Source organism: Ischnura elegans, chromosome X (assembly GCF_921293095.1).
Source record: "Ischnura elegans chromosome X, ioIscEleg1.1, whole genome shotgun sequence".
Lineage (NCBI taxonomy): Eukaryota > Metazoa > Arthropoda > Insecta > Odonata > Coenagrionidae > Ischnura > Ischnura elegans.
This window is the reverse complement of record NC_060259.1, coordinates 21,366,764-21,390,412: the sequence shown is the minus strand read 5'-3', so window position 1 is coordinate 21,390,412 and position 23,649 is coordinate 21,366,764. Positions and strand designations below refer to the sequence as shown.

The following is a 23,649-nucleotide window of genomic DNA, read 5'->3' as shown; positions in this document are numbered from 1 at the left end:
TACCTGCACGACGGGCGCAAGTGCGCAGGCGACGAGGGGGTGGTGGGGAGGCACAAATGTATCCATTATTCCATTGTAACTTATCTGGAGCAGAACCAGCCGCGCAAATCCCACGCGTGCTCGGTGTGTGTCGCCGCAGTCGAGAGCACCACTTTCATCGGAGGCCGGCCCGCGAGCGGCGAGGGTGCGGAGGGGGCGGCACGCCCGCGCCTCTTTCCCCCTCCACCTCCAAATCGCCCATTCTTCGACTTCTAGGGTGTGCGCTTCGAAAAAGGCAGAGCACCGCCCCGGATGGATGGCACCGCCACTGATTCCGGCTGAGATGGATATGTGCGTCGCGAAGTGCAGGGAAGGATCGAGCATAATGCCGCCATTATTGGGCCGCACCTCAGTGGAAAAGTCAGTCCACTTTCAATCGGTCTGCTCGCACGCGTTGCGAATTTTCTCGCCGCAGGAGTTAGGCAGGCATTTGGAGGAAGCGATCTTCAGAATGGTAAATATACGCCAGAGCGGTTAAGGTGTGCGCCAAGTAATCAAAAGAATATGCCAACACTGAAACCCAAACTTCTATGTTACCATGAGGTGTGGAAGTTTTTATGAAATGATGTAATAATGAATACATTGGATTAAATTCTTGATACTTCTCCTGTCTTGTGAGCGTTATATTTAATTAAATTAAGTGTATTGTAATTTTGCGTAGAAGTTATCGGAATAGCTTTGAGAGCCCATGTACAGCAGTACCGCTTCCAATTTGGTTATACACCATTTTCAGTAGAGTCAATGAAGGTAGAGTTTCAAACTAAATATACCCGTTTTTTTCGTTTTTCGATCCATTGCCTATTTCTCGAGATGATCGCGGTGAGAAATCGACAACCTTTCGCATGAGTGGATTACGTCACAAGTTCCAACCGATCGCATCACCGACTCTCACAGCTCACAAAGTCCTTGCATGGACCTCGTGTGGTTCACTGTTGTTTACGCACTTGTGGCCGATTCCCTCCTTCAATGATTGGTTACCACTGATCGAGTCAATGAATAGGAAATAGTCAAGCGTATTGTGGTAATATTTTCGGACGAGAAAGTAAAAGAGAGGTGATATTTTTCACTCGTCTGGCCACACCTTGTTTATGCAGCGAGCATATGGGATCCGGTGGAGAAAGACTAAATTCTGAAACTTAATAAAATACTAAGGGAAGCCGCGTGATTCTTCAAAAAATGCTACGGGCGTACAGAAAGAGTTACCCTGATGTAAAACGAATTAGGTTGGAAACGCTAGAGACTCGTAGGCCATGCGCTAGGCTTAGATTGCTTGAGCAACTGAGAAAGAATAAATTCAAGAGTGATACAGAGAACATTATATTAGAATTAGTCCCGGCGTACTTAAAACAAGTGTAAAGCGAACACCTCTATGTGTTCAAAGTTCGGGCCTTGCTCTCCGGCTGTGGCGTCGTGCGCACGAGTTGGACTGCTAGTCGCATAATATGCTCAGCAGTCCAAGTCATGCGGTTCCACTTCCAGTTTGTCCGGTATAGCCCACAAATTCTCAATAGCCTCGGTAGCTCAACTGGCTAAAGCACTCGGCCGGAAATCGAGGGACCCAGGTTCGAATCCCGCTCAAGGCGAATGATTTTTCCAATGACACAATTTGTGCATTGCGGGTGGCTCCGTAAAAGTTATTACCGTGGCTAGTCCCGATGCAATTAAATCATATTAGAACCCCAATACATTATTTCTAAGTCTGACAGAAACGATAAATTAAAAGAGATATTTACAGGTTGGATAGGTATGGGATTTCGTTTTCCCCCGCACAATGAAAGACTTAAATAAATCCTAGAGGTAATCTAGTTTAAGCATTTCCTTTTGAGTGTAAACGGCTGGTGACCTGATACCTCCCGCCACATGGCTATTGAGGCGGCTTGCGGGGTAGCACGTAGATGTAGATGTAATTCTACAGATGTCACCTCCTCATGAATAGTGGGCGACTTTCGTGTTTATTTATTTTTGAAGCTACGAGAGAATGGTTGAATGAGTTTTTTGTATTAGCTCATCTTTCTCCTCCATGTACCGAGTTCTTTGAGTGAATTGCGATTGCATGCGACCAATCCTACTGACACTCGCCAAAGCCCCTTCGGCGGATTTTCATCCACCATTCCGGTCACCACGACGGATATCACGAGCCGCTTAGCTCATTTCCCTTTTAAAGCCCTTTCCCAGTCCAGCTATATTGTTTCTTCTTCATTTCCAATCCGAATGCTGCCTCCTCCATTCAACGACACATTGCCATGGTCCCGCAAACGGATTTACGACGCTGGAATTTATGCAACGGTTGGGTTATCGCCCCGGGCGATGTCCATCCATTTTACGGGAACCATGATTTGCACATATTTCTCATCCACGTTCTACCGTGATGCGACGTCGTATCACTTTATTTCTGGCCACTACATTCAATCGGGGATCGATTGGCAAATCCCAAGAAAAGAGACATTTTTGCGTGTACCGCTGCCCCTATCCGTTTGATGGTCGGATCACGATGATATTTTAGATCGTGAACTACATGGATGAAGGCGAAGAAAGTGATAGAGTAAGCACAGAACGTTAATTCAGGAAAAGGAAATATTACCCCGGCTTTCAGTTCCCTTTACCAGTTTTGATTAAATAAATCTACCTTAAATTATTTCAAGCTTTCATGACAAATAATTTTTGTAAAAATCTTCTTGTGTTCGGAACCGGGTAGTGGTGGCTTGATTGAAATAAATATCAATACGTTATCGGTAGGAAACATAAGATTTGCGTGATATTCTTGCACCCATGCGTCAACGGCGGCGTACAAAGAAAATTTACCGTGAAATCTATCTAAATTATTGCGAAGATTAGCGTGAGGTTTGGTTGATTTTTAATTAACCGGAAAATTACGTGATGTTTTAGCAACGCGAGGTATCTTATTCATTTGTTTAGTGTTTAATGCGCTTACTACCGCTGCTTTGTTATTTCAAACTGAGAATCATGGAAGAAAGCGTCATGGTATGCAAAATAATATGGAATGGAGAGGTAAACTACACAAATGACACCAGGTACGCCTAAAAAAAACAAATAATCAATTTTAATGAAGTGTATGCGCAAGTTTATGGTTATTTATTAAGAAGAATAACAGATTGCGCCCTGTCTGTTAAAGCTCTAAAGATGTATAGCTAAGTTTTCCTTAAGTGCTTTTATAAGTTAATCGATAACTTAAGCTATGAACCAGCCTTAAGGATGTTGAAAGCCAACGCTTCTACGGGCGACTCTATCATCAACAACAAGACTGTTTGCCGAATTTGGTCCATGCCGTGTTTTTAATGCTCGCTGGACGAAGATGGTTGAAACTCATTTTTTACCGCTAATCTGTTGAAAATGAAATCATTTCAGTCCCTAATGACAAAAATAGAGTCACTCGTCGAAACACCGGCCTTCAAAATTTTTATCCGGTGGTCACCCCGAGAACATTTCACAATTTTAATCGTACTTTCTAACGGAGGAAAACACACAAAAATGATCACCTGAAATTTGCAACTGATATAAACCGAAAAAGAGTTTAAAACTTTTGTGAGATATTTTTGCAGAGGCTAGATTTGGCTGAAAAAAGAAAAAAATATTTTCGACGCACAGGAGTTGGAAGGCATGGATCATTTACATTCTAATGAATGCGGGCCCATGTGTCCCATTAATGAGGATTTATGTCAATTTGAGTTGGATACGCAAATTCGAGCGCGAACTGCGACGCGAATGGCCTGTCATTGGCGAGCCTCTCGTTACTTCAATTAAAGGCCTTGCGCATGCATCAAGCCACCGTGACTCTCCTAGTCTTCCCCACTTTTCAAATGGTAAATAAAGCGAGTTATGCGAGCCATAGCTAGGGACGCGTCATGTCTGCAGAGCATAGTTGAAGTAATTTCAATATTTACCGTCAGGGGCAGTTCATTCCTCGCCTTATCCCCTTCTAGAGGGAACTTCAGGGGACACTTCTTCAAAGGAAAAGATGCCGTCGTTAACGATGACCAACCGGGCAAGTACACTCCTCGTGGAAAATCTCTACAATTTAATATGATGAGTAATCTCATGAATTCTCGGCTGTTCTTCTTAACATGCCAAAAGGTAGTCAAAATTTTGAACCGTACTAATTCTACCGTATTCATTATTATGGGAGTGTTGTCGTAGTAGGTAGAGTGCTGGCTTCTCATGGAACGATCCGATTTCCAGATTTTTATAAAACCCAGTTTAGTGTGATGTAAAGGCACCAAGTTTCGTCCCCTACTATGTTTTTGGCCTCTAAATACCATATCTTTAAATCAATACTAAAAAACTAATTTACATCACCTACTAATCCTAAATATGATATTTAGCTTAAAATATATAAAAAAAGATTTTTTAATTTTAAAGAAAAGAAGCTCAAAAAGGATCTACATTTACCAAAATTGAAGAAGTGGTCCTAATTTCGTACCCTGCTAATACCCTTTATAGAAGAGGTATAAACAGCTCAAAACAAGGCAATTTTAACAAGAACGTGTTACAATATTTATTTATATTAGATACAGGTAACAAACGTTCGTATATGATAAAAAAATATTTTTTGGCAACTGTAATATTATTTCTTACCCTTCCGAGCAAGAGTGGCAAATGATTTTTTGTTCCCTGCTCAATGTTTTAGACAAATGGGGTACTCCGCATAATTTTTATTATCCTCGCTTTCACTTGAATCTTGGTATGGGACATCACAGTCACTGAATATTTCTAGTTCTGTTTTCTTTTCAAACAGTTACTTCGCCTCTCCTGCGTTCCCACATTACGATAGATCTTCTCTTGAGATTGTTATAGTTTTATCTTGTAAGGTGAGCTTCTAATAAGGGAAGCACCACCTTACTGCTTACACCTAAAATGATTTTTAAAGGTCCTCTGATCTTGGAGATCCCCCTGTTAATTGCATGTTTTGAATAAAATTTTTGGGAAACTTTGTATTTTTTATCAAATATGTACCAGAAGAGGCAGCCTCCAAATCCGTATTGGATACGCCTGATAAATATTTACCATTCAATATGGAGTGCACCAAGAACTTTGACTTCTCAGACATCTTTCTTGATATATGCCAGAAATTCATCGTAATTTTATTTGGGATTGAATAAATAGTTGAACATTAAAAGAAAAATTTGAGCATGGAAGCCCAATGGGTTGGTAATAGGGTGGTTTCCTATTATTTTTTATTGCCTAAATCGAAAGATTATTACTCCTGGAGTACGTATTTCGCGCTTTTAGATTTTTAAATGACGATATCTATTTTTCGCGATTAAATGAAAAGTGAAAAATTTCAAGCGCGCAAAAACGCGACGCGTAAGTAGGAAAGTCCGTGCGCCGCATTTCTGGTTCCCCCTCTCTCCTTGTGAAGTGACCTTGATCGAGGCTCTGAGCGCTGATAGGACGCAGGATGCTAGCGGATAGCTGAGTACCTTCCTGTCTGGTAGCGCATGGCTTAAAAAAGGTTTATTAATACCTTATCAAGCGAAGAAAACTTTCCGACCTTAGCCAGTTTTAATAGGTGATTATTAAGACATGTTTCCCTGAGCTCTGTGCCTCATGCATGCATTGGTAACCTCAGACGATGTATAACTCCTATTCTCTCGTGTAGAAACTAGGTCCCTGTGACGTCACGCGGAGCGGAATCGCATGGGCGCCAATCTGGCCTTTTTCAAATGAGGATAAAATTTGACCCTTGCCATTCGTCTAAACCGGTATTTCAAAAACCAAATAATTTGTGTATTATGAATACACTAATGGTGGGCAACGAATCGCAATCAATGCCTATCGTTTTCTTTGATGAAGGAAACTACCCTATTGGTCGTTAATGGAATTGTTCCGCGTTCAAATCTTAAGATAAGTCTATTGTGCATCTCTCAATTTAAGATTAATTCATGTCTTCCTCAATGATGAGAAGTCGGGCACACGTAATTCTTGCAGAAATTTGTTATTGTGCTTTGTGTTTGTTATTTGATACTTGTTATTTACGGTGTGCTAGGAAGGCTCTAAACGGGATGTAATCACCACGGGGAAATACCAACTTGTAAAACATATATAACCTAATCTATAGATCCATGCCTATATTAATTATGGATAAAATGGAATGTCTCCCTCTTGCAGAATATCTACAACGTTGAACACATTAAGTAATCCCGAGAATTCTTTCACATCTCCCTTGTGCCCAGGAATAATAAAAAATATACAGCATGAAATGACGTTATGAATGTGCCTCATCCTAGAAATTCACCTAGTAACTGCATTTTTTAACAATTTTTTTCATATTACTTTTTTATGTAACACGGGATAGTATAAATTCACCTGAGTCCACGAATTTCAGGGAGATGTAGTCCAGTGAGTGACGCACTTGGCTCTTGATTAGCGGCCCCGGGTTCAAATCTTGGGCAAAGTGTACCGACACCCTCGAACAAGTACTCCTAATTGTGAAGTGACCCAAAAAAATAAGTCTGTGTTGAAGGTCTGAAATTCATTCATCTTTGGCGTAGTCCAGGGTTAACTCTATCCTCAGCAAACTAAACCAGCATTCGATTTGATCATTGATGGAGAGTTATTTAATATATTCCTAAAACGGAACGTCTAAAAACTTTGCTGTAAAATTTGTGATATATGTGAGACAGAGACGTCATCAACGCCCAAAGATAATCAAGCTATAGAGTTACCAACTCTGGGAATAAAGGCATGGTAGACGCAGGTAGAACATTTCCTGCGGATATACTGTACTTATGTCGCAGATTATGACAGCTCATATCAACCACAACCAATTTCTATGCTTTCATTTCTTTCTAAGTCAATACTATCCTTCACATCCAGCAATCATGAAGCTGAAGAGTAGCGCAGTCTGAGCCTCTCTTCACTATCTCGTGGGGAAGAGGGCGATCCTGTTTCTCTCCCTCCTCAACAGTGGAAATCGACATGATGCATTCTCGTGCTAAAGCAAAGGTTTTCCATCGTGCATGGAACGCTTCATGCATTGAAGCTGAGGATTTCCTTCATACGACACAGATAGCATCCGTCACCCATGTACTTCAACTGAGTAGCATTATGAGCAGCAAATCCTTACTCTCATCCAAAAACCGAACATGCATTCATCATCGTTGGATGTGAAACTATCAACCTTCCTTTGTCATGCAAGTTCAATGCCTTTCTGTCGTATTTTTTTCAATGATTCTTTCTTCACTAGTGAATAAATCTGCGTTTTCTTCATGCTGATTGACATGCAGCCGTTGGTTGACAGATTTTATTACAGGAATGTTTAAATCAAATAATTTAGTCACGTCTTACAGCATTTATTTGTCATCGATAGCAATTTCGTCCGCTTTCGTCAACATACTTCAAACAGATGTTAGCAAGACTACTTTTGGACGACATATATGGATTTAATTGCTCAATTTGATGGGATAAAGAGTTTTTATTGCTTATTTGTTTAACGTATTCTGAAGAGTGCATTTATGTAACGAATTCTGGTAACTGTAGCTATTCCCTTCAAATTGCCTGAGTAATCGATAAAGAGTATTTCTCTGATCAAAAATTATCATCTTAGAGCCGCTTGCCTATCACAGCATATAAGTTGACGGATGCCATCGAATAAATTCCAATTCCTTTGAGTAAATTCTGTGGAATCCTCTTTAGCTCATTTGTCATCTAAGAAATGGATTATGAAAATGCAGTTCGTATTCGTAAATCCGTGTTTCAATTTGCTTTGACAAATTTTATAAAATATTCTTTGTACTGCTGTTAATATTTCATTTCTAATTCTATGAAAATCAGCAGTAGCAATGAGTGTCCATATTGCGGAATATCAGCATTTTTTTAATTCTTTGTATCTTATATTTGGTTTTTGGAACGATGTGGTGGAAATGTATGCTGCTAAAATAGGATATTCCGGAACAAAGTGGAGAATTGTGTTATAACATATGTGTATGAAACTCAATTTACAAAGGTTTCTAGGACGAATATCTATTAATTACACCACTTCTTCTTTTGTAAAGCGACCCAGGTTTCGATGTAATCATATCATCATCAGGCGTAAAATCTTAGCTTATTATTTTAACCGAAGTTGCAATTATATGACGATAGTGAAAAATTCACAACTTCTTTTGTTACGTATTAAGATAATATTAAGAAGATTTATAGCTTTGAATATACGCCTGGTGATGATGATAATACATCAAAACCCAGGTCGCTTTATTTGAAAAAGAAGTGGTATAGGTTATAAATATTCGTCCATATAATTAAACATGAGTTAGGGAAATTTATTCTTTAATAACGCCTTTATGGTGTCTATACGTCTACCACTTACTACATTTAAGTGGGCTAAGCTTTCCCTGATTCACGTTAGGCGTAAAACATTTTGTAGATTGATTATCAAAATTGATGAAGATAGTTTTATACCTACATAGATCATGGAAAAGAGAAACCGAGAACTGCACATATTCAATTGCTCAACATAATTGCTATAATATGTTCGAAAAAATATGAAGGAAAAAATGCATTTATCTTTGTTTTTTCGTTTTTGATTGGTATTTTTTAGTTCTTCACTAAAAGTATAATCTCCTTCAAATTTATATTTTTATTTCCATTGACGCTTGAAGTGTTCTTCTATCAGACAGCACTTCAAACAGCAGCATGAAAAAACTTTCCACCCTGTCTCTCAATCCATTTACTGTAATCATGGAACTGCATATGACGTATATAGCGGAGAGTATTAACATTTTCTTGTTCTCAGAAATGCCGCCAAAACTAAATTTGTTAACCACGTCGGATTTTAATATTCGGGTGGTTACCGCAGAGCCTGCGGATATAGTGGTCGTAAGATTTTTTGTGAGAATTACTGTCTTTTAGGAATGTAATTAGTTAAAATTTAATTAATATACGAGCTTCCTAAACGCGTCGCTATAATATTTCACGATTGGGTTTCACTTTTTCTGGATAAAAAGCTTGAAATATGAGTTTTTCAACTTTTAAGGACCCCAGTAATTTATTTAACTATTGTATTATTTTGCGTATTTTCACCCCACTTTGGATTTTGTTCTTGTAAAAATTTGTTTTAGATAAAGCCATCGTATTTTTATTCTTCATAATTGCGTTTTAAATCCTTTTTTTATATTTTTCATCAAATGTGTGTACTTAAAGGAATTGAGATATTTCGGTAACATAAAAATTATACCTCCATCGTTTCAGTGTTCCTTTGCCGTCGCAGCCAATCACACTCCAAGCTAGTTCCAAACTATTTCATGTCCAGTGATGATGATAATTATGGGAATTCTTGCATGGATAATCGATTTCTCATCAACCACGGTTGATTCTTAATTTTATCTATGCTTTTAACTATGCTCCATTCCGCTTGTGAAATGTATCTTTAAATGCCTTTTCCTTCTGTTTCTTTTCAGTCACATACTATTACAGGATTGGAGACATACACCCAGTACCTGGTTTCTCTGCAGGTGTTCAACCCGGAAGGACCAGGACCAGTAACAACCGTATTAGTGATGACCGACGAAGGAGGTAAGTTTTCTTCATTCAAACTCCATCCTCAGCGCTGCCGCTCCGTTGCGGCGAACTATCGAACTTCCAAGCCCCGTCTGGCAGCGCCCAATGCACGACCGCGTTCGCCGACTGGCGTTGGCATCTAGCGACGAAACTTAAAACTTTGTGGTACGTGCTACTCCCCTTCCTACAGGCAGGCTGCATGGCGGGAATCAGCTGAGGCCCACCCTAGTTCCATTACGTGGAATCTCAAACTTGTTTTCAAATTTAAACTTGACATTTAGTTCTTTAAATTTTATTTATCAAATTATATTATTTTTGATACACCGCAGCGTGTTATAAATCGTTTCTTTGACTGTTTTACTATGCTTTGCATAGCTCTATACCACTACTCCCTGAGCGTTAGCCTCGAATCGTTCATAGAATTTCTTGATAAATATGAGTATTTTAGTATAACATTGTTTTGATTATGAGGCATAAAAAATCCAATTACGAACTTTTCAGGTAACGCTAATGACGTCTTAGATATATGTATGCTAGGATTGCAGATAGTGCTAATTTTTAGTGCATACTAGAATTTAGAATTATGGTTGATGGATCGACGGATACCCTTTTTCCTAATGTTACGCAATTAGAGGAATTTTAAGCTTAATCTCTTCTACTTTTTGCTCAGATTATGGCGAGTTTTTGAAAACAAAACTTTTAATGAAGAATGAAACTGCATTTCTAATAACCATTTTATTAAAGTGATATTTTTATGCGTACTTGCTTGATTTTCCTTTGACAATTTTGCGAATGATTTTTATATTTCCATATCATGCTTTGCTTTCATTGTATACACACTTCAGGAAAAATCTACGGTTTAAGTGGGTTTGGGCATCCATCATGCAATCGACACTAACCCAATCCGAAACCCGAGAAGAATTAACTGGAAAAGCTCATCCCTTTCATCATCAAAACAGTTGACTAATGGACTTCATGTCATGAGGTATCCCTTTTAGAAGAAATTGCATACTTACTTGTCAATCAGAATTTTCTTAACGTCGATGGAAATATTCTCTTGCGTAAGACTCACTATTTGAGACCGATTTTATTTTCATGAGAAACAGAAGTGCGGCGTATCGCACCACCGTGCCTTAATTATTTGCTTGACTTCCGAATGACGTTCCAAAATTAGGAACCAACATTGGGCATACCAATAGGATATTTCATTGGGCAGGAGGTTGAATATTTCGAATCAGACTTCTTATCTCGGAAATAACGGAGATGAATTTCCATTATTTCTAATTTTGAAGGTAAATATTGACTTGAGAATGACAATGGATAATTTTATAAATTGTAAGGAATTATATTAAGTTATGGATTTAAAGTTATTTCAATACAATAATGATATGCGTTACAGGAGTATTTGAAGCATTTATTTTAGTATTAACCTAACATAAATAAAATTTATAATAAATAATAGTAGGAAAACAGTTTAATCACATTAAATAACCATGTGCATTTTTCATTCATTGAACAGTTGTTATTGTCGGAAATATTGCATTCTTATTATTCCTCACTGAATCATTAATTAGTCTAATGGAAAAAACTTCACGATTTTTACGACTCAATCTTAGGTTTTTATTTGGATACCAATACGCTATTCCAGTTTTATGACATATTTCAGTGGCTGAAAGAGTATCCCTTTCCCGATGCTATTCCAGAGGCGATCATTTGACGAAGTGACCGTTGCATAGGGTCTAAGGCGCCACAATTAAGAGCCGTTGGTGTGGACGCGGTGCGCGAGCCGTTGGCCCGAGTGTTTGTGGCTCATGTCTGTATGTGGCAGGCAGTTAAGTGCGAAATGAGCCGCATTTCAGCCGCTGAGGCGCGTGAAACCAAAGTACTTCTGCCAGCACTTGCAGCCCCCAAATTTACTCGCTAGATGGTTAGGGGCTAGAGCACATCTGGGGAAATAGCTCCAACTTCGCTTCGAGAATTCGTCATGCATAGCATACATGAATGCTTACTCTGGTAGCACTGTAAATGGTGAATAATGCTATGATTTTAGGCACATTGAAATCTCAGAAAATGTGTTTGTTAATGCTTCTATATTGCATAGAATTGAAATCTACTGAATATATAGTGTCTTAGCGCTATTATACCATTTTTCTCAGACATTAGGAAATGAAGTTATAAAAAGAAAAATTAAGGCACAGCAAATGAACTAAAACCACGAACAATATACGGTGGATGAAAAATGAAACTTTTGATTAAATGCGGGATTTTTTTCAATTGGAGAATTCGAAACTAATTTTAATTCCTAATACTTCATCTATACGTTTCGAGCAGTATTTTCTGAAGCGGCATTAATTTCGACATGTGATAATTTTGAAATTAATCAGTACTTCTCGATCAGTGTCGGCTCTGTCATTAATAATTCGGAAATCAATAGATATTTATGAGACCGAGACGTGAAATATATTTATTTATTTATTTATTTAGTTAATCCAAAAACAGCACGAGGCCAATAACAGAGGACTGGAGAAACAATTTCATAATATTAAGCAACGTAACCAACAATAACAAAAAATATTCAACAGCATTTATAAATAAATAACAAAGAATAGTCATCGGGTGGTGCGAGGAATAGGGGGAAAATTACGATAGTGAGGGTGCAAGTTGGGTGAGGGATGAAAAAAAGGATCAAAATTTGGAACACAATTGGCATAGGAGTTAATGGAAGAAGGGAGTCTGAATAGAAAAGAACGTTTAGAAACAGAAAGGCGGGGGGTGAAACAATGAAATAGATCACTCGACCTCGTGCGCGAAGGAACACGAAGCGGAAAAAAGAAAGAAGGTCAGAGGATCTCTATTTGCCATTAATGATATTTAAGAAGTGTCTCCGGTCATTGAGGATACGGCGATCAGATAAAGTAGCAATGCCAAGAGAGGATCTAATCTTATTGAGGGAGAAGTTACGAAAAGGCAAGTGGCGGTAGCGGACAATAGTAAGGAAAAAAATCAATAGGCAATTATGGCTCAAATACAATTTTTTCCATTGAATCGTTTCTGCATAGCCACGTATTTCTTTAGATTTTAGAGACATATTATCAATTTTATTTTGCTGACCACGTCGAAAAATGAGCAGTATTGAGCATGTCCTAAATTCATGCCATTCATTAATTCAATTTTTTTTCAAAGTGTGTTCTCAAGCAGTGAAAAAGTTCGGCCTATTTCTCAAAGTCTACTTTTTTGAAGCCAGCCAGTTCGTACTCTCGTGGACAAACGATGTGGGCTTATGCGAGAGCCAGATTTATGAAGGGGCTATTGAAGGTCTAATGCTTGCGCATGCACGTAATTTTATATGCTCATGTGAGCCTACTTCGAACGACCATTTATTCTTGCTCGAAGCGCATGAATCGATCTTTAGGAATAGGTGATTTATGCGGATCGAATGGAAGGTCAATCCTCATTTTTTTTTTTACTTTAACATCCATAAAATTAACTTTTGAAATAATGTGAATCCTTTCGATTTATTACTCGTAGTTCGTTATAAATGTGATGTATTCTTTATTTTTATACTATAATTAATAACATTAAATAACTACTATTTGGTGCCGTACGTTTCTTGGTTTCGTAAAAATCGAATTCTATATATTCATACGGCAAACCCAATGTGTTATTGTATCGATACAACTGTTATTTTTCGGACATAATAAAATTTTCCTTTTGGCACAAAATGAGTAGAACCCTTACAAACATATTTTTGTTTGGTTAATACGGTAATTGTATCTATTCTATCAGTTAAGGGAACAAAAACATTTTTCTTGTATTCACTCTAATTAGGTATATTTTAGTCTTCCGCAGTCTGTAAAATTATGGCTTGAGATGGAGTAATTTTTTACTCGCGGAAGAATCAAATTCTAGGAACCATTATCGAACGTGTGCCTCGTGCAAATTTCATCGAGAAGTTACACGTTTTGAAGTGAGTTTTCCGGTGCCAAAATAAATTAGACGAGATCTTTTGCCGTCTCGTATTCAACTTGGAAAGTTTTAAACCAGTATCAGCATGAATTAGCCACAAAGAGAATTGGCCAAGTTTTAATGATCCGGACCTTTAAAAGACTCAAAATCATTTCAAATATATTCTCAGCCAACATGAATTTTCATACGATGCGCGTAAATGATTTCCTTTAGCTTATTTTATCACCCAAATGGGTGAACCATGAATGCCAACTTGCTGTTTGTATTGTCTTGATTGTCATAGTTTGGCAATATTATTTAGGAGCGTAACAAAATGCCTCAAATAATGAAACTCCTACGTTAATATAGCGGTTTTTGAAGTTTTTATTTCACATTTTTGGAAATACACAGAAAAAGCTATCGCATCCGTATATCGACGGAGTCTCATACTAATCATAAAAAAGAGAGTTCAAGCAACGCAATAACGAAAATTTGGTGCCAAAATTATTATTTTTGAAGTATTCTACCGATTAAGTTAGGTTTCCTTGGAGTGCTTAAGAAGAATTCCGGCAGCCTTCCCTTCCATCATGCACTTCCTTCTTCAATTCGCAATAAGACCTACTCCCTTTCATGATACCAAAAAAGCCTATTCTTATCCTTTCTCTCCCTCGTTTACCTAACATTCTCCCCTCTAACACTGTTTTCAACATCCCCTCCCGCTAAGTACTCGCTCCATCCATACCTTCTGAGTCCTCCGTATCTCATCTAAAAGCTGCTTCTCCTCACCTACCATGTCCAGCACTTCGTCGTCCCTTCTTCTCTCCGTCCACTGAGAGCCCAAATTTGGCATTAATATGAGAAATGAAAAAATTTCAAATGAAATACTTGCATATAGATTTTACTAAAACTTCCTCTTGGATTTCCCATAAAAACAGTCATAGTAAAAAATAAATTTGCTGCAACGTTCCAATTAATAAATTTTTTTTTTATTTTAGGGATTATTCACAATGAGTTGAAAAAAGATATGCCTGATCTTATTACTTACTTATTCAAAATAAAAAGTCATCACGGAAATAAACGCTGTCGTCGCAATCAGCAACTCAGACCCATCACTTGATCTCGTATTTTGTCATTTCAAACTTGATCGCATCTCAATCGAAACCAATTTCGCGCTTGTTTATACTTGCTGTGTGGGCGGTGGGTGTGTTTACGAAAGCATTTCCGTGCGTCTCTGTTTAGGGCACCAATCAGAAATTTGGGTGGCTTTGCGCAGTGCTCTCTTTCCCTCATCTCTGCTCTACCTTCAGAGTAGTGATGGGCACTGTGCGAATGAGTCAGCTCAAATGTGCGACTCAGCAGATAGACAGAGCAGTGAGAGCAGTCGCGACTCCCTCCCCTCCGCAGACAGCAAACGACTCCCTCCCCTTCGCAGACCGCACACGACTCCCTCCGCGCACACTGTGCGTGTTCGAGTCGCGAGAGGTAGAAGTCGGCTCCATGAGCACACGACTCCTTCAACAAACATTTTCCGTGTGAGGCTCATCGCACGTTTGGCGGGTCAAAGGGAGCACATGGCCCACTGCTTATCTTTTCACGCCGCTTGAAAGATTCTCCTGATTCATTTTCTCTATTGCTCTAAAGAATCTCACATGACCCTTATCGTCATCCTCTCCCCTGTATGTTTCATGCATCTTGAAAGAAAAATGGTGGAAGATGCTCATGTAAAAGTTTTCGGCAACGCCAAATTTAGGAAAATAATACGAGACAAAAACGAAAATTTGTTCTCAAACAATCAACTAAGATTAATAGATGAAATTCATTATGAATTGTTAACATGATCATATAGTTTCGGAGAAAATATTTTGTTACAACAGAATTTTTTTTAACTTGCCGTCATCTCTAAGGACGGGAGACGGAATACATTTTCCGTCCCCCATGGAAGATATAACGTAACGGCAGAAATGGTTCCTCAGTTATATCACCTGTTAAACATTGTGACAATACGTGATTGATTTGAAATCAACTTTTCAAATTGTGTTCTAGGAAATGTTGCTTGTCAAATGGTCGTTCAGAAATCCCCCCTCACCACCTTCCCCTCTTCCCCCTCCCCTCAACCCAGAAGCGCTTTGCTGAGTCGCACTGTGCGAGCGGCTCTCAGGAGTGTGCTATGAGCGGCGAGCCAACTCCACAATAAGAGTCGTTTATATGCCATCAGTACTTCCGAGCTCATGGCGTTTTCTTGAGGAGTCCTTCGGAGGCCTCAATCACATTGCGGGCCGAAGGAAAATCGCTAAACCCTTGGGTCACTCCGATCACTTATTTACGCTTTTAGTTTTGAATTCTTTCGAGCTATCACCATCATTCCTTATTAAAAGCCTTCATAATTTCGCAAGTTCTCCATGTCCATGTATTTTCAGTTTCTTGAAGAAATACATGAGTCATCACATAGTAAGCTTCTGGCATGCTCTATAAAATGCAAATAAACCACTTAGGTAAAAAATATATGGAGCCAAAAACCTTTTACATAGTAACAATCGAACAGTGGGTTTTTATTTCACTGTTGACAAATCCAGTCATTGAATATCTTCCATATACTTTCTAATATATCTTCGCGTTACAGACCTCTAGATCACGCAATTTTGGAAGCGAAATGGTGCTAGTCGTATGGAAAATATATTTTCAGTTCGTCCTTAAGTCTTTGAAATCCAGATGCATATGGATGAGTTAAGGGAAGTAGTTTATTTTAAATAATACTTATGCAGGAGGTACGGGGTGACCATGCATATATATTTTTATCATTTTCCATCAATTGCTCAAATATATTTGATTATTTGTAATATTTATGCCGTATCACCTCGAAGGAAGAAAATTATTAAATAGTATCACACAACCCAAGCCAAACCTCAAAGATATCGAGTGCCCGTTGTTTTAATTCCTGTTTTTTCTTCTTTCAGTCAAGTCTTCTTCAATTTCTCATCTACCATAAAAATCAAGTCAACGCACACAAAGGAAAATTTTTAATTTCAAGATTTATTTCGAATTTGGCATGTTTATTGGGCGTTGTGAGTGGCGGTGAGCAAGAAAAAAATTCATTGATGTTTACAAAAATTAATAACAAAATTATGGGACACTAAATTTGGGGAAGTTTGCGAAATTTTAGCCTATCTCTCTATAGAGGAACGACTATATCTTAGTGTGTAATGTTGCTTCAGCTGTTAAGCATGCATTGCTGAAAAGATAATTGACGTTTCCACTCCAAATTATGTATTTATTCCTCGTTGTATCACAATCTTTTCGCAATAAAAAAATTAAATTTTACAAAAAAAGAAAAATCAGAACAAAAATGATTTCATCAAAAGAAACAACTGCAGTGCGAACTAGCTTCTCAAAAATTATAATCGGCAAACATAAAACGTAAAGAAAAATTCATTAATTTGATAATGTTTACGCCTTTAATTAATATTTCACGAAGTTATACCAATTTCGAAAACCAAAAACTCATCGCTTCGGCAAGCTGGGGAAACGGTTTGTATTCCAACGACTATAACTAAGACATAGGAGACTGTAACCCTGAATCTACACGATCATCTATTTCTTCCCTCCTTAACTCTCTTTATTTGTTGAAGATTTCCCTAGGCAAGTTCAAAATTATTATGGTCACAATCGGAGTTACAGTCTACTTTTTTGTCGTATAATTCATACTACCATCATAACTACTAACTATTTGCCGGTTTCACTGATTCATATTGCGTGGAAACTTTAAAAAAATCGCAAAACCGCACGATTCGATGGTGAATTGAATGATGAACTCAGACCTCATGCATGGACATGATTCGAAATGGCCTACTGCTCTCTAAATAATTCAACTGCATTCATCATTTCGAAGATTCTAGTTCGAACTGAAAAATTATTTTCCATTTGAGAAGCACTATCAAATGTGTGCCTATGAGGTCCGTAACGAGTGGATACATTTGTATCCGGCTTTGAATGTCCCGCGTCAAAAGTAGCGAGATGTGGTTGGAATATTAGCAGATTACTCGCGAAAGCTTGGTGTGTTTCCGCGTATTGCTGCCATTAGACTTCAACTGGAATTTTAACTATCTAAGCCTAAGACTTCCTTGTGATTTCTCATTTTCATTGACCTTGGGGAAAAGACATATAAGTTCCCCAGCGAATGTCACGCTAACCTGGATTTAGAAGTAAAAATGTAAAAGTTAAGGATATATTGTAAATATAATATTTAGATTCTCAAAAAATATTCTTCCGTTGTTTGATACTTACTTCTATGGAAGTATAATAGTAAAAAAATTGTTTTTTTTTTTATTTAAAGGCTCGTAAATGTCGTTAGATTTCGAAAAGAGAATAAAGAATTCAAACATTTTTTCCATCCATGGGTAAATTTTTGGGGATAACAAAATATCAGTTACGTTTACGCTCTGTTACCTAATGTTGATTAGTGTGATAACATGATCATCTCTAGTGATAAAGTGTATTATTTACGGCTATGTTGAACGCTGTTTCTCGGAGAATGTTATCATCTAGTGGCGTTCGTAGTGGCGAGCCCGCGAACTACTTGCGCAGCTGGAAGTAGTATCGAAATCAGCTGAGAGAGTGCGCATGGTTATAGCGTAGTCACCGCCTACGGTCGATACATCAGCGAGCGCTTCGTCAAGAAAAATCTTGGTTCTTCTGTACCTCTATGAATTTAGCGCTCCTCATTTTCCTGCAATTTTTGTTTAATGGGCCTAATCATCGAGCTTGCAGCCAATAAATGGAATAAATATGTATCATTATGACAACGCCAAATACAATTTATATTAAACCGAAATCAGGGTAAGGATAGCAGTTGGCAAAATTCAAATTTAGCAGGTGAGAAATTATGGTCTAGGGAAATGCTTTTTACCCCGAATACCAGACGGAGGCAGGATTTTTTTACCGAAGCAGAATTCAAAGCTTCTCAATCAGCTGTTTTGGTTTTCGAGCTGATTATTTTTCCACCTCCACCAGGTCCTCGGGAAAACCTTAATCTTGCAAATTTACCTCCACTTCGAAGAGCATTATTAATCTCATTTTAAATTTGATTAAAATATGCTTCCCAGTTTCTACGTTCGCGGCCTTGAAAGTAGGCCGGCTCGGTGATGTTTAGGTACCAAAAACAATTAGTTAAGTGCTCTCAGCTGGCAGAGAACCTTACCGCGAGGCAAATACAATAAAAGAAAGATGTAATCGATCGAAGCCCGGAAAATTTTGGTCGCGGTCTGGGAGCGAGAACTAAAAATGAATTTCATATATTTGCCTGTCGTTTCAGGGCCCATAACCTAAATTCGCTTCCCTTCATAATTTATTTGTCTTTATTTAGCTTTACGCTAGCCATTGGCTCTACTAGATTTAATTAAAATTTCATCATTATCCGGAATACGATAATTATGTTTGAATATTATTATATTGCATACACCCGAATGAAATCTCTCCTTTACTTTTCTCTCTGAAATTTGTGTATGCTCCTTTGAAGTTAGTGGGATTTAATTTCAGTTCTCATTTTTAGTATGAGCTAGGGTGAGTATTCGAAAACGTGCATTCAAGAAATATCTCTAGTGTCAATCGGTCAGTTTAAGTCCCAAAATTGAAAATGTTTACTTACATTCGTTTTTCCGAGTAAGCTATTGACTGAAACAATCGTTATCCCGCCCTCGTGAGCTTTTATTTTACAGGCAACATGAGAATACCGAGGCTGTGGATAAATAGTTCTTCAATTTTCACGAAGGTTTAAGAGGCTTGCATTTCGCAATCCCTTCCCAAGTCCAGTACCAACCATGACTCAAGGAATATATCATAACGAAGTCATGAATTTTTCATTTATGGGTTCCACCGTATCTAAATGCACTGTCATGGCTCTTCCATAGAGAAATTTGGCAAAGGATCTGCTAAAGCAAGTAATCATTTTTTATGAACATTCAGTTGCCTTTTTAATTTCATTCTCGGCCACTACAGTAATAGCTCACTCGTAATCCCATGAAAACTCCTCCTTTATCAGTGTCATATAATCAGTCTCACTGCAATTTTTTGGCCTTTACTCGAGAAAATATTTTGATAATTACATATGTGTTGATCCAAGTGACATCTTAACTTAAATTTCTCCTTAAGATATTGGAAAGCCAATATGCCATTATTGTTTTTTTTAATGTCTAATTTTCATTTTATGGTATGAGCAATGGAATAGAAGGGTATGTAAGACGTAGATTTGATCAATACGAAAGCTTCTAATTCCATTTGTGTTCAGTCAATGATGCAATAGGCAGAACGTCTAATTCGGTATGACGCTAATTTAGCCTGAGCATAGGATACGGCAAATAATTTAGGTCAAATTATGTTAATAAGGCCTTCCTTTGTCATAATCTCTCGACTGGACCGCTTCCTTCTTTTTTCCCCGAGTCCTGCGTTACTCAGACATCGTGACAATTATCAGACGTCATTCTTCCTATTTTTCTACGGTCTAGGTTAGTGTGTACGTTTGGTTGGAGTCTGTGAATGATTTTGGTCTATTCAAAGTGCGCACCATGTTTTCTGGTGAACGACTGGGAATTTTGTATTAATAAACAAAATTAGGTCATGCTACTACAATTAAGGTAATTTTTGCTGTGAAATCGTTACCTTTAGTATTGAATATTTGCCACCGTCATGATAAAATGGATATCCGTGGGCGGAAAGGTTTTGACTCACCAGAAAAACTTAAATTTTGGAAAGGCTTAGAAGTCACGTCAATTTCTTTTCCACGGAATAAGCCTCTGGCTGAGGCAATGCGAACAGATTTACAGAAAAACTGAGTTGAATGAAAATGGCTTTAAAAATTAAGTCTAGGATATCCGGTCGCAATTGGAAAATATTTAGAGAAGAGATAATTATATTTACTTCTGGCTAAGATTTTTTATCCTGCATTGTGGAATATAGTCTGATATTTTTCAGTCTCGTTGTCTTTATAGTTATTCCCTATTCTGTCAGTAAGCATTACTCCCACTCGTTCATTTTTGTCTCGTACTTTTAGCTAAATAAATACGCTATTAACTTTAAATTTTCTGAAAGACGAGGGAATTTTATTTATCATGCGCTGCCTCTAAAATTTGAAAAGTTCACCTCGATATTTTCTCAATTGATCGTTTTAGCATTTGAGATGAAGGAAAAATTTTGATTCATAAATCCCTGAAATTCTCAATAAAATATCATAAACTTTAAAGAAGCAATGTGACGCTGAAAATAAAACATTTTCCCGGTCAAGTGGGAGTGATTCATTCCCTTAATCGATGGTGACAAATATAAGTAAAGGCACCGCTGCCACACTCTGTATGATGACAATCGAAAGATTGAAGGTTTTCCACGGTATGTGGGTGACTAGTCCATAGGTAGTTTAGAAAAATTATCATTTAAAATCTGTTAGCAGTTGTTGGCCAAAACAAGGTCGTACATCTAGATAAACCAAAAATTTAGTCTGTCATGAAATATGAAATCTTTCATCATGAAACTGAGGGTATTTAAGAAAATAATGCAAGTAGTGTTATCAGTAATAATAATAATTATGGTAAAAATAATAATAATAACAGCAGCAATAATAATGGTTACAATCATGGTAATGAAAATTGAAAAGGAGTAACACACCAATCGGGAAATAGCTTGAATTATATGTTTGAAGCACATATAGGATACTGTTAAGACTTGTTGATTTACTCTAACCAGGGACTGCAATATAGTGTCATCACGTCTTAATTTTCTAAACCAGAAAAGAAAACCCTCGCAAATTATGTGTACTACATCTGCATAGTAACACGAATTCATGACCAATCCGTTCGCCAAATTTCCTCTTATGTTATTGTATTAGGACCCAGATAAACCATGCTTTGAAATTCCATCCTAAAATTTCCTTATTGAACTCTCAATGTTCCAACATTTTTACAGCATCATCAACAATAGTTGTTACTGCCATGCTAGAGGGGTAATGCACCTAATTATTTCGTAACGGGAAAAAATAGTTTTACTACATCCATAGCAGAGTAGTGTGTGAAAGAAGCTAAAAATAAATCACTGATAATTATTTCATGAACAAATTTTAAGGCTAATTATCTTACACAGACTCTTTCTATAATTGTCTTCTATGTCTATAATGTTGTAATTATCCTCTACCAATCTCTTTGAAACCATACGGAGTCCAGTTTCATTAGCTACCGTTAGCTAAGTTTTCGTCGATTCAATGGTTTTGGTATATCATTTTTGGGTTATCAATTATCAATTGTAAGCGCACAGCTGAATTCATTTTTAATATTTCTATTTGATTGAATTCCCTTAAAACCTTTCGGAGTCTAGTTTAGTTAGCTTTTGATTGCGTTTTTGTCCATTAAATTCTTTCCCTCTTCAATTGTTAAGCGGGTTTCCAAGATGATCTTAGTTTATGATAGGCGAATCTTCTCGACAATTTCCTCGGAGGCGGTTCGAAGCTTATTTGGCACTCCCGAAAAGCGCCGAACGGTGGGAATATTTGGAGGGTTCTTCAGGATAGCTGGCCCACTCTGTGGCTGGTCTCAGTGCGAAGCAGCCGGAAGACAGAGAAAATCGATGTGAGGAGGTCTCTAGGCGTCGGGTGCTGATCCGTGGATGCTATGCCTTCCTCAACTCCCATCCTCCCAAATGGATGGCAGATAGGCGCGCGGCCAAGCGGAGAGGGGCGGGGGGAGGACTGACACTAGGACACCGCGTCCCCTCTTACTTACCCACCCCACCCCCCTCCTCACCCCCCACCCCGGTGAATCATCGCCGTGCGTGCATTATTCCCAGAAAAACATCCCACTTCAGTGCGCGCGGTGTCTTCGCTAAGTGAGGGCGAAATATTTGGGGGAAGATTAGAACCCCGACTGGGAAACTTTTGAAATCATGCTCCTCGTCCGAGATGACGGACTTTTGTGCTCTCATATGCTTTCAGTGAGCCGAGCTCGCTTTCCGGAAACTACTTCGAAAATCAAGTTTTTCCCGAAAATCAATGAATGAAATGCTTCTTACTTTACCACCTTTGTATTTGTTCATGAACTCGTATCGGTTACGGCATTTTTACGTTATCGGCAATGGTAGTTAGCATTCAATCAGTAGTGAAACTATTTTTTGACGAATCTAACACAAATGAGATAAACGATTTTGAGCAAGGGAAACATGATAGGAAAAAATGTGATGTTTCCTTCAATTTTAATTCATTTAAATTATCATTGGTGAGTGTTTAAAGAGGGTGCATTTTAATATATTTTTCTAGTTCATTTTCATTCCTAAGTGATTTTTTTTCAAAGAAGTAAGTGTCGATGAATGAATATAGCTGTATAACAGCGTAATGTTATTAATATAATACATTTATTCATCATAATACTCTTGAAAATGTCCATTATACCCTGAAACTGGAAGAGGTCAGTATGAAGGCTCGGAGTGAAAAAGAGTTTTATAGACATATTGTTTAAGTATAAGCAATTTCATTGCAATTCTATTGAGTTAAATCTCCGAAAATAGAGTTCATTTAAACTGATACTTCGTCCCGTTGGATTGTGAGTGCACCTTATAATGCCATTCCACTTCAATCCGCGAGATTTCTATGTGAGGAAAATTTTTTTGGGGGAACATCAGGACTTCAACTGGGAAACTTTCGACACTCCAGAGTTTTCAGCCATCGTGCGGATTCTATGCGTGGAGCTAGCGATTCGTACATTTCTTCAAAAATGAAATTTTTGCCAAAATTAACGAATGAAATGCAATGTATCCCAACCTAAGGTTTCTTAATGACTGACACCCATTCCAATATTTTTACGGAATGATCAACAATAGAAGTAACTGCCGTTATAGAGTGGTAATGCACCTCACTATTCAGTAACGGAAAAAATAGTTTTGCTACATCCATAGCAAAGTAATGTGTGAAAGAATGTAAAGTTAGCTACTGATTTTGATTTGATGAACTAATTTTGATGCTATTAATATTCCATTTTAATGCTAATTATCTTTCTCTTTGAAACCCTACGGAGTACAGTTTCGTTAGCTTTTGGTTAAGTTTTTGTCCGTTCAATTTTTCTGGTATATTAATTTAGATCTACCATGTATTGAATATGAACGCATTGCTGAATTTATTTCCTAACT

General features: G+C 37.8%; 1 protein-coding gene across 1 annotated transcript in view; it reads left to right on the top strand.

Moving 5' to 3' along the window:
• Nucleotides 1-23,649, top strand: part of LOC124171843 (tyrosine-protein phosphatase 99A) — a 1,017,936-nt gene that overhangs the window by 918,065 nt on the left and 76,222 nt on the right. The window contains exon 6 of the mRNA XM_046551201.1: nt 9,453-9,567. Coding sequence (XP_046407157.1) covers nt 9,453-9,567 — 115 coding nt within the window. The remainder of the gene's footprint in view (nt 1-9,452; nt 9,568-23,649) is intronic.